General features: G+C 42.3%; 4 protein-coding genes and 1 non-coding gene across 7 annotated transcripts; 3 read left to right on the top strand and 2 right to left on the bottom strand.

Moving 5' to 3' along the window:
* Positions 1–62: 62 nt before the first annotated feature.
* Positions 63–4,828, bottom strand: LOC132784519 (ubiquitin thioesterase trabid). 3 transcript variants are annotated; one of them, XM_060790181.1, is made up of 9 exons: positions 4,665–4,828; positions 3,692–3,919; positions 2,958–3,636; positions 2,666–2,894; positions 1,873–2,599; positions 1,553–1,797; positions 1,281–1,492; positions 1,069–1,217; positions 63–985 (listed from the first exon to the last, which is right to left on the bottom strand). In XM_060790181.1, exons 2-9 carry the CDS (start codon positions 3,817–3,819, stop codon positions 907–909), a joined length of 2,448 nt encoding a protein of 815 aa, XP_060646164.1. In that variant the 5' UTR covers positions 3,820–3,919; positions 4,665–4,828; the 3' UTR covers positions 63–906. The 3 variants fall into 3 exon arrangements, with proteins under 3 accessions (XP_060646164.1, XP_060646165.1, XP_060646166.1); XM_060790182.1 differs by lacking the exon at positions 4,665–4,828 and adding an exon at positions 4,311–4,576; XM_060790183.1 differs by lacking the exon at positions 4,665–4,828 and adding an exon at positions 4,355–4,576.
* A 105-nt stretch (positions 4,829–4,933) lies between these two features.
* Positions 4,934–7,865, top strand: LOC132784520 (protein dalmatian). The gene is given in 5 exon segments (XM_060790184.1): positions 4,934–5,613; positions 5,672–6,141; positions 6,143–6,547; positions 6,549–7,316; positions 7,566–7,865. Coding segments are annotated over 5 exon segments (1,938 nt in total). The 5' UTR covers positions 4,934–5,588; the 3' UTR covers positions 7,836–7,865.
* Positions 7,374–7,504, top strand: LOC132787907 (small Cajal body-specific RNA PsiU1-6). The gene has a single exon (XR_009632604.1). It is a non-coding gene; the product is annotated as a small Cajal body-specific RNA PsiU1-6 (non-coding RNA).
* Positions 7,866–8,525: 660 nt separating the features above from the next.
* LOC132787744 (protein VAC14 homolog) lies at positions 8,526–11,563 on the top strand. Its single transcript, XM_060795029.1, has 9 exons — positions 8,526–8,682; positions 8,758–8,908; positions 9,290–9,520; positions 9,578–10,043; positions 10,100–10,426; positions 10,495–10,594; positions 10,655–10,951; positions 11,004–11,246; positions 11,307–11,563. Exons 1-9 carry the CDS (start codon positions 8,585–8,587, stop codon positions 11,446–11,448), a joined length of 2,055 nt encoding a protein of 684 aa, XP_060651012.1. The 5' UTR covers positions 8,526–8,584; the 3' UTR covers positions 11,449–11,563.
* Positions 11,564–11,590: 27 nt separating this feature from the next.
* Positions 11,591–13,094, bottom strand: LOC132787746 (pre-mRNA-splicing factor RBM22). The gene has a single exon (XM_060795031.1). It carries the CDS (start codon positions 12,969–12,971, stop codon positions 11,688–11,690), a length of 1,284 nt encoding a protein of 427 aa, XP_060651014.1. The 5' UTR covers positions 12,972–13,094; the 3' UTR covers positions 11,591–11,687.
* Between the last annotated feature and the right edge of the window lie 14 nt (positions 13,095–13,108).

Below are 13,108 nucleotides of genomic sequence, written 5' to 3'. Positions count from 1 at the left end.
ATGAACCTGAACTGTTTTTTTTTTTTTGTTTTGGTTTTTCAATATTTTTTCTTATATGTTTTATTTTGTTTTTAATGCGTTTTGCGTGTACATTTGCACAATAAGCTTTCTTAGACATTAGAATAATAATAATAATAATAACATTACTAACAAAACTATTACAATTAGAATAAAATTCATAATTCAATTCACCCCATGGTGCTCTTTCACAAGTTAAAATTTAATAGTACATCGAGATTTTTTGCGTAGTTTAAAAGTACATACATACTTAGATAAATATATATAAGGATCATATATATACATACATATATTTGGATATATATGTATATGTTTTGCATTTTTTTGCTGTTTTTTCTTCTCAATTTGAATTCGCGATTCGGCCAAGCATTGTGTTGACTTAAAAAGATTGTTTCTCAAATTTAATCTACTACTATATAATATTGAATTATGATTTCATAATGTTTTGACAATGTCTCTCGTTGACCCACGGCGAACAAATTTGACTAAAATCCACTAACATTATTGTGTATGTGTATGTGTGTGTGTGGAAACGGATATGAAATATTATTGTGTGTGTATGTATATCAATTTATGTATTTTAGTACTTTTTCGCATAACCTTCACAGTTTTGCCTGCAACTACAACTTAATAATTGCTGTATATGTGTTCATATATGTATCTATATATACGTTTTTTTGCTTTTTCTCTATAGATTCCATTAGCTAATTGCATGTGCATAGGAGCTGCTATCATCGCATTTAAATCAACCGTTTTCAACCGTTGCCTGCTACCAAAAATTAAGAATAAATTTGAATAATATAATAACCTTCATAACCAATTCAATTATCCATTGATCGATCAAGCGAACTTGCATTAAGAAGACCTTTGACCTGTGTATTTTGTGTGCTATTCCTCATCAGAGTCACCATCACTCGAATAATGGGTAATATGTGGTCGACGTACAAATGGTGCTGTTATCACTTGTCTGAGAAAAAAACGGGGGTCAAAAAATCAATCAATCAGTCAATACAGCACATTATTAATAAGAATTAATTGAGCTATACTCACGCAATGCGTCTATAATGATTCAGCCACTCCTCCAGCATTTGTGCCACGAGAAGTGGACGCTTGGACAGCTTTTGCTGGGCCACCAGCAGACCGCCATCGGTTACACAGACATCCAACCACTGCCTCATCATCGTCTCCTCGTTGCCCACCTGCACAAAATGTGACGTTTGAATGTCTTCAATTTGCAAATCATAAATAATAATAATAATTACCTCGGACTGAGACAGAAAGTGGATGGGCAAGAGTTTCAGCTCACAGTCCATTAGTGGCAAATAGGTAACGTCCTCGGCATCATCCCGACGCCCATCAATGCGTGAGAATGGCTCCATGGGCACCAGAGCACTAAAGTGGCCCCTAGTGTAGCCTAGTGCAATGGGTGATTTGGTACAAAAGTTTTGTTCCCAGAATAAAGGTAGATAGACGCCTAAAAAACCAAATGGTTGAAATTAAAAGCCTGTTGAGTGCGGAAATATTGTTGTCTTACCTTCAAATCGGGCATAGCCAATGTCCTCGCCTCGAAAACTCTTTACGTACTTGACGCCATACACAATTATCGGACGTCGCAGGATGTGGGCGAGAGCAAAAATGTGCAATTGCTCCAAAGAGGAACCCGGCTGACTTGCTAGTGATAGCAAGGTGCTCCAGTCCTCCTCCCACTGCGAATCTTCCAGGGTAAAGTGTAACATGGACGCCTGCAGCATTTCATATTCCTTCCAACGCGCAAAGAAACTAAAAGCATAAGCATAGTAATTAGCGAAAAATAATTAAATTAATGAAAAATAATAATGTTCTCCTTCAACTTACACATGTCCGCACTGATGCAGAGTGTCGGCGAGCGCACGTCTCAAGATGTTGTCGCGATCGAAAACGCCCCAAGTGGCTTGCATAGCTGAATCCAGCAGACAATCGCCAGCACTGCGATTCCATAGCACCAGCAAACGTGAGCTCAGACGTGCCGTTATCTCCAGCGACCAGTTTAGAGCCGGCGGCGGCATTTCCAGCTGTTTCTGTGCATCACGATCCAACAGCTCATCGTACAACTGTTCTTGTATGGGTATGGGCAACTCCTCGATCTCCGAGGGCAGAGCAAATGTGGCATGTTTCTGCACATAGTGACATGCTAGGCCGGATTTACGAATGCGCAGTGTATTGGAAAAATGTCGACGTATATCTGCTGCCAAATCGGGAGCAACATACGACGGAACACGCTTTATACCCGGCCCAGAGCCAGAGATCTGTGCGAGCAGCATGGGTAACATCTCTTCGCGATGAAAGCGTATTGCCAAATGGATGAGAGTATGGCCCACATCGAAGGCCGAGTTGCGATTCAAGGCGGCAATCTCGTTGCTGGTCAATGATCGCGCCGGATTGCCGCCACATGACAGATACGCCTCGACGGCACTGTAGTTGTTCTCGACGACTCCCAGGCAAGCGTTCAACCACTGCCAGTCGACCTGCCGCCTGATCTGACGCTGACGACGCTCCTGGCGTTCTTGCAGCGTATCACAGTTGTTAATGGTTTCCGAAGAACCTGAATAAAGAAGATAGAAAACTGCATTAAATTTTCTATAATCGACGGTGTCTTATCTTTGTTTACCTAGTTGGTAAATATGCTTTTTATTGAAGGAGTTGTTGACACTGACAGTGTCTGTGTTCTGTTGTTGTTGTTGTTGCTGCTGTTCATCCTGAAGGTTCAACTGCTTATTGCTGCCCGACATGCTGGCGCAAGCATGCAAATCCCCCTGTGATCCAGAGCCGCAAATCTCTCGCGTCTTACCACACATGGAGCACTTCAAGCTCTTGGGCCAGTTCTCATATGTGCACGACTACGAACACAAGCAAAGATTATCAGATTTACATTGGAATAGTTATCACAGTTGACGACTTACATTGCAGGCCCATTTGGCGATAAAGCAATGCTTCTGCAGTCCGGCGGACGATGACGAATTCTGCTGTTGCTGTTGTTGTTGATGTTGCTGCTGCTGTTGTTGATTTGTCAACTGTTGCTGTTGTTGTTGCGGCTGGCTTTGAGATGTGTTTGCTAGATTATTGAGATGCGTCGAATTGCTGCAGATTTGCTGATGATCAATGCTCGGACTGAGGTTGCGTCGATTCGAATTCGAGGCAGTTGCCCCAATTAGTTGCCTGCCACTCTCTGCGGCATCCACGCCGCCACGTGCATTAAGTTCAGTGTCAGACCCACTGATGCGCAGTGCTTGCAGCGCTTCGCCAGCACGATCCACACAATCGATGGCGTCTTTATCGCTGGCCGTGGTTGCATATGTATCCATGGCGGCGCCGCCGCGCTTCGTGCAGCACTGAACACAACGCAGGCTGCGTGGCCAATTCAAATAGGTGCAGACCTTGCAGGCCCATTTCTCGCTGTCAGCTACATTGCTCTGACGCGCCTGTTGCTGCTGCTGTTGGGGTTGTTGCTGATGTGGTTGCTGCTGACGAGCAAAGCACGTTGATGTTGGCTCCACGGGCAGACCAGCTGCCGCCTCCTCTGCGCTGTAGCTGCCGCTGTCTTGAATTGTTGTTGCTGGTGCTGCTAATGCTGGACTGAGACTGCAAAGGAGACATGATGAATCAGGATATTGTGGGATAAATTTGCAACAACTACCGAAAGATATCCTCGTTCAGCAGCGGCTTGGACGCCTGGCACATAGTGCATTTCAGTGAGGATGGATAGTTCTCATAGGTGCAAGTTTCACATTTCCATTTCTGCGCCTTGTCGCTTGTATCGCACATCTTTTGCGCGACAACACAGCTCGGTTCTTTAGCTTATCGGACTTGGTTCTTCTGCTGCTGCTTCACTCTTTCCTTGCTCCCGTTCGACTTGGACGGCCAACTACAGTTATTGAGAGAAAAACACATACACACACACACACACACATATATATTTAGATACACATATTGAATTGTATTTGTTTGCGTCTGAGTATTTGTTTTGTTTATGTATTATATATACAGAGGGGGGAGGACGACGATTTAATTGAGCAAAAGCATGGCCTTGACCCCCAACAAACATTTTGCAGATATGCGAACAATTCGTTCGATGGCTTGATTTTCTTCTTCTACTGTCGTCACAGGCAGCCTTCAGCTTCAAAAGCAGCGCTCTGCTTGCGCTGCTCTGCTGACTGCAGCGAGTGTGGGCGGAAAGGGGGAAGCAGGGCTATGCACGGGATTCGATGTAAATAGTTTCGCGCTACTTTTTTTGCTATCTCTTTTATTGCTGGTACCTGGCGCAAATAACACAAGGCCAATTCACGGGGACGCGACTCACGTTTATATATACATAACAACATACACAATAAGTGAGCGAAAAAAATTAATGTCAGCCACACGAGAGTCGCTCACACTGTGTGAATATTATTTGTTGGGCTCAAAATGGCAGCAAGACGACAGCCAACTAAATGTAATTGCACTGCTGCAAAAGGCAGCCAGAAACAGCAATAACAGCAGCAACAAAGCACAATTACAGTTACAAAACAAAGGCGAGAAAACTTTCACTCGTTGTTGGTGCGTTTTCTTCTCTTCGTTTTTGTTGAGTTAGTGGGGGCAACAAAAACAATTAAATTTTTGGTCCAACTTGCCCGTGGTGCTGGAGAGAGACTGGCTCAACACAGCACACAGTCTTTGTGTGTTTTGCAAGCACTCGCGCACTGCACAATTTGGAAATTTTGAATTTTATTTAAACGTCGTAGCGTAGCTGTTATGTTACATATTAATAAAACGTCGAATTTTTTTCGTTTTTTTTTTTATTTATCGTCACATCACCTATCAGCTGCTGCTGCTTGCAAGACGTACCAAAAGCTATCGATAACAGTTTGTCGATAAAATGATCAGCTGCAACACTGCGCATAGCTCTGCCCCTGGCCACATAAATAAAAATGGCGGGAACATGCTAGTTGAGCTGTTTGTGTTGTGAGTGTTTTTGGTTTGTTTTCAATCAAATCGAAATAAATAAAAATGTATGATATTGTGAAATGGTTAAGCAAATGCAAGAAACCACAAGAAAAATGCCCGCTATAAGAAAAGTTGTAAGAGACCACAATTCAAAATGCGTTGGGTGCTTCGCATGCGCCAGTGCCGCAGAGACTGTCCGCGTACGAGATAGCGTTAAACATATTGCGCATAAAGTGAATACCAATATAAAAAGCGAATCTCGAAAAAATATGAAGAAAACTGAAGTAGCCAATGCAGAGGAAGTTAACACGCAAAAGTTGATTTGTAAATCGAACAGCGCAGAAGCTTTTCACATTCGAAAATGTCGTGTGCGCATTAAACGCTTCCCTATTAAATTAAATAAACATCCCTTGAATAAAACAAACTATGAAGAAGAATATGCAGAGAAAGTTAACACGCAGAAGTCGGTTCCTAAATCGAATGGCGCAGAAACTTTTCACATACGAAAATGCTGTGTCCGCATTAAACGCGTCACGCTTAAATTAAATAATAATCTCTTGAATAATACCGTAGCCGACAACAGTGTTTTTGAACCCGCTCGTAATTCTACAATGTACCTGACCAAGCCCCTTAGAGGTAAAGTTTTTGTCTGATATATGGATAAAATATCCTTATTAATATATTTTCTAAACAGTTAGTTTAAAACGTCTGAGGACTCCGCAGGCAACTGAGGCGGCAGCCGAGAAGATATCAGATAAAGCGAAGACAGCACATCGTTTCTTTCACAGGGATCAGCCACCCACAAGAACGCGATCGTCAGTGACGCGCAACGTTTATGAATTTCTCTCGGAATCGCAGATAGATGACACTGCGACGAATCAGCGCAAGGATGCAGCTGCTGATATCATCAAGAAAATGATCGAGGATGGCAGAGCGTGTGCAATAATAAGATCAAAAACAGGCAAGAATCGTGTACGACGCGTCGCGAAGAAAGTTCGTCCAGTGGGCAAAAGAAAACAATGCTCATTAAAAGCCACAACAGCAAAGTCGCAAGTTGAGCAGCGGATTCACATGGAAACGCGACCGTTGTCGCCCATCTATGAACCAGAACAAGATGAGCAGGACAATCAAAGTGATGCTGCCCCCCGTTGCCAATGAGGCAGCAGCTCAGATTCAATCGCAACAATTACAGGAGCCTCTAAAAAGGATATCAATGAATAAAAGCAAGACAACGATGGAGGGCGCTTACAGCCCTTTAGCTCGTTCGTTGCTGTTGAATCAAACCAACAATCAGAATGCTCAGAACTCATTGGATCGACGACGACAGCTCCTGCAAGTTGCAAGAAAATTCTATAGCACGCCAATGAATCGTAAAAATGTCACGGCCCAAAACGATGTAACATTTTCACCAATTCCGCATCAAGCGGAGAATACTCAACCAGTAATAATAAGAAGTCCCAGTGGAGGCTCATCGCCCTGGCGAGTTCCAGACGAGGCGCCCTTGCCGAATACCTTCATGTTTGGTTTCAACACATCACAGTTGCCTTCGTATTCCAGTGATCATATTCGCAAAAAAACATGTCTACATACCTGATAAACCCCTTGAGCATATGGAAAATGATGGCAATGATATCGTAAGCGAGACTAGCATTGACTCAGCTGCCAATGATTCAAATGGCGAAAATGTACCACCAGCTATGCCATCGGTTAATATAACAGATAACAACAATTTTGAGAAGACAATTCCACCAATTGAATTAAGCGGACAGGAGAATGAGAACGATGAAAACTTTGTGCAATTACCAAATCCACGACGAACGCTTCAACAGCGCACTCCTCTTAAAGATATAAATATATTGGACGTAGTCGTGTTGCCATCGTGGAAGAACAAAATGCAGCTTCCTAAGACGCCAATAAAAAATCATGTTCATTTCGAGGATTCCATTGATAAGACTATAAGCAAAAGTCCGCGGCAGCAATTGGGTGTTCAGGCTGCAAGGCAAACGCAATCACCTCGTAATCTCTTTGGCTTTGAAGAGTTCCTTAACGAGGGTGAACAGCAATGTAATAGTGTCCACACAAATCAAACGAATATTACGCTAGTTGATAAAATGCAGCGGCTGAAGGACTTACGCCCTAAAGACAGGGAGCTGCCACAAGTATCGAAGGCACCACTGCGATACGACTACGATGATTTAACAGCTGGAACGCCCAAGCAGCGCAACATTAAAGAGATGCTATGCTCCACCATGATTGCGACGCCGCTTCCTGCTCTGTCAGCTAATGAATCAATTGGTTTGTTTGCGGATACGGATCCGGAAGTAACATTCGATGAAAAGGTGAGGCTACATTGCACATTCTATTCAGCTAATGCTCTCGAGGCACGATAACGTTGATAAGTTTCTAACGCTGTCGCTTCTCATTGAGCTAAATTAAACAAAATTGAATAGTTAGTCATTTCAATTGAGCCAACAGGGCCGTGAAGATTTAAGCTTTTCTTCAATCGGTAGTAAGCAGCTCGTACAATTCAAATATTACTTTATTTTTTATTCGCAAATAACTAATTTATATACATCTTTGCTCTTCAGAAACCAAGACGTACCTATGTTCGGGAGCGACCTAAACGGAGGCGAAAACAACGTGTGCAAGTGTTATTTATCGAAACTGATTCATCAGACAACGATGAAAACGATGAGCAGGACTCAAATGACAAAAGCGCCGATTCTCCAAGGAAAGCGGCGCCCGAAAAGAAACGTGCACGGAGAGATGTGGAACATGAAGCCAAGTTGAGGCAGTTCATCAGTAGTTTCAGGCAGGAGTGTGAAGAAGTAGAAAAGTTTCCACTCATCATCGAATAATAGCTGCCCTCTTTAAAGTGGGATTTTTTTTGTGTTGGGTTTAATATTAACATAAACATTAACTTGAAGTTAAATATCTATTAGTTGATAATTAAGAAGTCCTTATTTTATCGAGATAAGTATAAAGTATTATCTACAGCAATACATGAAACACATTTGGTTTATTGATGACAGCATTTGCGTTATTTGCCCCAAGTTGTATGATTTTCAAGAAATTTTCTAAATTAAAGCGTATATAAAAATGCAAGCATCAGTTCTGCTTTTACTTCGTCACATGAAATGAGAAAATGGTGGCAAACTAAACAAAATTGTGTTGGTTTTATAAAATATTTAATAAATATTTAGCGAAATTGAGGTTTTGCAAAATTTTCGCTCTCTATTTGAAATCCATTAAAAAAAGTTTTTAATATATTATACCCATGGGTCGGGTGGTAACTTAAAACACAAAAAAATAATATATTATATTTTTTAAAATAAAATTTATAATATTCAGAATAACTCTAAAAGTAAAGAAGGCGATTTAAAATTTTGATTAATTTTTTAAATTCTTTTATTTCTTTATATCTAAAGAAATAACAATAGGGTATTTTGAAGCGAGTCGCATTAATGAAGACCGTTTTTAGTTGCTTAAGTGGCAGCACTGGCAAAACAGCTGTGCCAATTGCGAAATATTGGCAACGCTGTTTTACAATCAAACAAGCTTTGAATCATTATCTTGTGCTTAGTCTATAATACATTACAAACAAAAAATGGAGCCGCACTATGCGCCTTTAAGTGAGTCCTGTGCCAAGGCACTGGGTGACAAAGTGTACGAGAAACGAAAAGTTGCCTCCCAGGAGATTGAGAAGTATATAAAAGCAAAGAGACGCCCACCTGCGGCATTCCCAACGATGGATGATTAAATTGTTTATTCCCTGAATAGAATGGTCATAGAGTTCAATAACAAGAACAATGCTGGCCAAATCAGAAAGCTGATCGAGGTGCTCTCCAATGACTATGCCACATCACGCGATGCAAATCGACGTAAGGGCGCTCTCATCGGCCTGGCGGCGACGGGCTTAGGGCTGGGCAAGGTATGTGATTGTATTAGTCACGGTTTCATTTATACAAACATTTATATACATGTACATCATCATCCTATACCTGATTAAGGTTAAGGGGTATTTCCGGATATCGAAATACAATGATACAATGATATTAAATGCACTTTTATTTAGCATTCGCCGTGACTCTAAACTGAATAGTCCTTTGATCCAGCTGAAGTGCAAATGTCATTAGTTCTGTTGACTACAGCTTGAGATGTTCCTAAGCTAAAATAGTCTTAATCTTCATTATTATTATTTTTGTACTATAAAAACGTGCAGCGGGTATTACACAGTCGATCATTTTCTATGGTAGTTTAAAAACTTACTAATGTTTGCGCGTACTTCACTCGTTTTTTATCGCTCGCTTAGGACTCTGATAAGTATGTGAATGAACTGGTGACGCCCATTATGAACTGCCTCTCCGATCCAGACTTGCGAGTGCGCTACTTTGCCTGCGAATCTCTGTATAACGTTGTTAAGGTGGCTCGCTCAGCAATCATACCATTCTTTCCTGAGATGTTTGCGGCGCTCTCTCGCCTGGTCACCGACTCCGATCAGATGGTCAAGGATGGCAGCGAGCTGCTGGACCGTTTGCTGAAGGTTTGAGAGCAACAAAGTCTGGCTAACATATTTTAACTGTTTCCTTTACTTTTACAGGACATTGTCACGGAGTCGTATGAGACCTTCAATTTGGAGGCTTTTATACCGCTGCTCAGGGAGCGTATGTACGTAAAGAATGCGTTTACGCGACAATACGTCATATCGTGGATATCGATTCTGAATGCCGTTCCCGACATCAACATGATCAACTATCTGACGGAGATTCTCGATGGCCTCTTTGTCATGCTTGAGGATAATACGCCAGAGATACAGCGCATGTGTGAGAACACAATTAGTCAGTTCCTTAAGTCCATACGCAAAGATTCGTCCTCAGTGAGAATGGAGGACACCATCAATACGCTGATCACACACGCACAATCTCTCAATGAGCTTATCAAGTTTATTGCCATTTCGTGGATACGCGAATTTGTGCAGATCTTTGGTCTAAATGTGCTGCCCTATGCCAGCGGCATCTTTACAGCTATTCTACCCTGCCTCGAGTACGGTGGGGAGTCTAAGCGCAGTAAGTGGAATTGTAAAATGTCTTTATAAAATTGATGCTTTAACTGCTTTTAATAGGTATCAAGGAGTGCGCCGTTTCGGTGAACCAATCAATGACGGATTTGTTTTCATCAAAAGAACTCAAGTCTCAAGATGTAGCCAAGATTGATTTACGTTCGATTATGGAAGTGCTGTCACAGTATCTCACACACAACTCCATGCACACTAAGATTGCGGTGCTTAAATGGATACATCATCTCTTTACAAATTTCCCAAAAGAAATGTCTGCACATGCCAACAATTTAAATAATAATTTGCTTCTGACTCTTGCCGACAACTCGGACGAGGTAGTGCTGCAAAGTCTTTATGTGCTGGCGCAAATCATCAACTCGCAGGATACAGAGAGTAAGGATAGTATATATATATATTTCCCTTAAATCAATTTTCAAATTATTAATTGTAATTTTTTGTAGATTTTGATAAGACACATTATCGCAAGTTTCTGCTAAGTTTGCTAAATTTATTCAGCGAGGAGAAACTGATATTGGAGAATCGCGCCAGCCTCATTATCAGGTAGATTTGCAAAGGCAAAACATACAATAAAACTTTCTAAAATAAAGGAATATTCCCCAGACAACTTTGCGTGCTGCTTAATGCAGAGTATATTTATCGCACATTCGCTGAGATCATCGCTGAGGAAATCTTAAACTTGAAATTCGCATCGACAGTTGTGCGTTTGCTTAACATGATTTTGCTGACATCAACGGAACTGTTTGAGCTGCGCACCAGTTTGCGGGATATATCCAATGAGAAGTCAGCTGATTTATTTCAATGTCTGTACAAAAGTTGGGTTCACTGTCCAGTCTCAACGCTGTCGCTTTGTCTGGTTGCTCAGTGCTATCAGCATGTCTCCGAGTTGGTGATTCTATTGTAAGTTCTTCAACATAAATTTATTCAATGAAGTTAATGTCTAATGTTGCAGTGCTGATGTGGAAATCACTTTGGAGTTGCTTAGTGAGCTGGACAAGTTGGTGCAGCTAATTGAGTCACCCATTTTTGCTCCACTGCGTCTAACACTAGTGTCTAAATCAAATAAATGTGCCGATGCCCAGTATTTGGCACACGCACTTTTTGGAATTCTCATGTTGCTGCCACAAACAACTGCCTTCGATACGCTGCGCAATCGCCTGCAATGCGTGCCCAACTATTGGGGCCAACAGCCTGTGTGAGTGCATTTTAAATCTAAGAATTTTATATACATAGATTAATTGTTTATATTTTACAGTGATGAACGCAATTCGCTGGAGTACAAGAGCGGCATTGATTTCGCAGCACTTCGAGAGCATTTCATCAAGCGACAAAAGGCATATCGGGATCAGCGAATAACTCTGCGAAAGCGCAATGTTTCTATGCCAGAAAGTAATTAATTATTATTAAAAAACAATATATTTTAGCACATATGTATGTTATATCTGTGATTAAGCTGCTTATTAGGCATATATGAAAGTGTAATTATTAATTCAAATATATAATTGTGTATGTGTCGCCTTTTGAAATTTAATTGAAATTACCATTTGTATAGGTTTTTCTTCTTATTTTTTATTACGGTCTTGTCTTTCATATACAAAAATAAAAACGAAATTCCCGCTTGTCGATGCATCAAATATTATTTCTTTAGAGCGCCCATGCGACTAGCATCCTGACTAGGATACGGTATCTGCCCTGGCGGCGGTGGAATGGAATCGAGATTCACATTTGATGCCGCCGCTCCAGATCCAGATGCGGCTGCTGCTCCGCTCGTGCTTGCCACACCGAGCCCACTGTAGGGCGCTGCATAGCTGGGCTGGGCGTACATCTGATAAGCAGAGGCAGGTACCAGATTAGAGGGCAGCTGATGTAGTTTCATACCCGCCGGCATCACATTAATTTGTTCCTGACGCAGATTGAAGTAATCATTGGGCTTCGCACTCGGTGGAGGAATGCCGGCGACATCAAAGCGACGATCCGTCTTGGCTGCTGTGCCCTGTTTGGCTTGGGAATGGGCCCACTTGATGCTGACTTTGCGACCATGAATGACCAGTTTGTTGAAGGTGCGCTCGGCAGCCAATTCGGCGGCACTGCGTTTTGTGTACTGCACAAAGGAGCATTGCTGGCGCGGCACTAGCGCAATGGAGCGTATTTCGCCATACTGATAGAATTGATCGCGGATTTCGGGTTCAGTAATCTCTTCAGGCAGATTGCCCACATACAAGGTGGTTATATTGCGATCCTCAGGGGGTTCTAGCGTCGGCAACGACGCAGCTCGTTTCATAATTTTCTCAGCCACAGGATCATTACGCCCATAGTAGCGATCTTTGATGTTCTGCTCGCACAACGGATCATCAGGTTCGTTGGGCTTGTCGTGGCGGTAGGGACACTCCTCGCCACGCTTACACTCGCCCTTCACCCAGAATGAACAGATATGCGGTCTGTTTCTCTTATAATAGGGTGCAGTGCGCGCCAATTTCGACAGCATTTCATTGGCTGCCAGGGAGCGACCAACAGCACCGGCGGCCTCTGTGCCATCGCCATCCTGCAACTGGGCATCGATGTTCTGAATGTAGTACTCCTTATTCACATCACTCTGTGGCATGTTGTCAGCCACCTTCAAGGCTGCATCACGCACTTGAATCGGGAGTCCGAATTCCAGATCCAGCAAGCATGTTTGGCATACATTCTTGAGACGTGCACACGTTTGGCAGACCTCAGTCTTTTTGAAACGCATTCGTGCACCAGGACACCAACGGAATATGGTGAACGGCCGCGTGCAGATTTTGCATTCTTTGCCAAAACGCTCTTTTATCATGCGCACATAGGGATTATCGCCCAGGCACGTCTGGCACAAAATGGGGAACTCCGCATCCTCCCAATTCTGACGATTGTACGTATTGGTTGTCTTGGACATAGACATGATTGCAAACTGTACACTATTTTTCCACTATTTAATTATATCTTTAAGCAAACGAAGTTCAGTCATAAACGAAAATTGTGTTGCTTACGAAACAGCGTGACCGCAGTCCGTACTTCTAAAAATGCCAAACTTATTTA

This window comes from Drosophila nasuta, chromosome 2R, assembly GCF_023558535.2.
Source record: "Drosophila nasuta strain 15112-1781.00 chromosome 2R, ASM2355853v1, whole genome shotgun sequence".
In the NCBI taxonomy this organism is placed as follows: Eukaryota; Metazoa; Arthropoda; class Insecta; order Diptera; family Drosophilidae; genus Drosophila; species Drosophila nasuta.
Note: the sequence above shows the minus strand (reverse complement) of the source record. Positions and strands in the feature narration are given on the sequence as shown.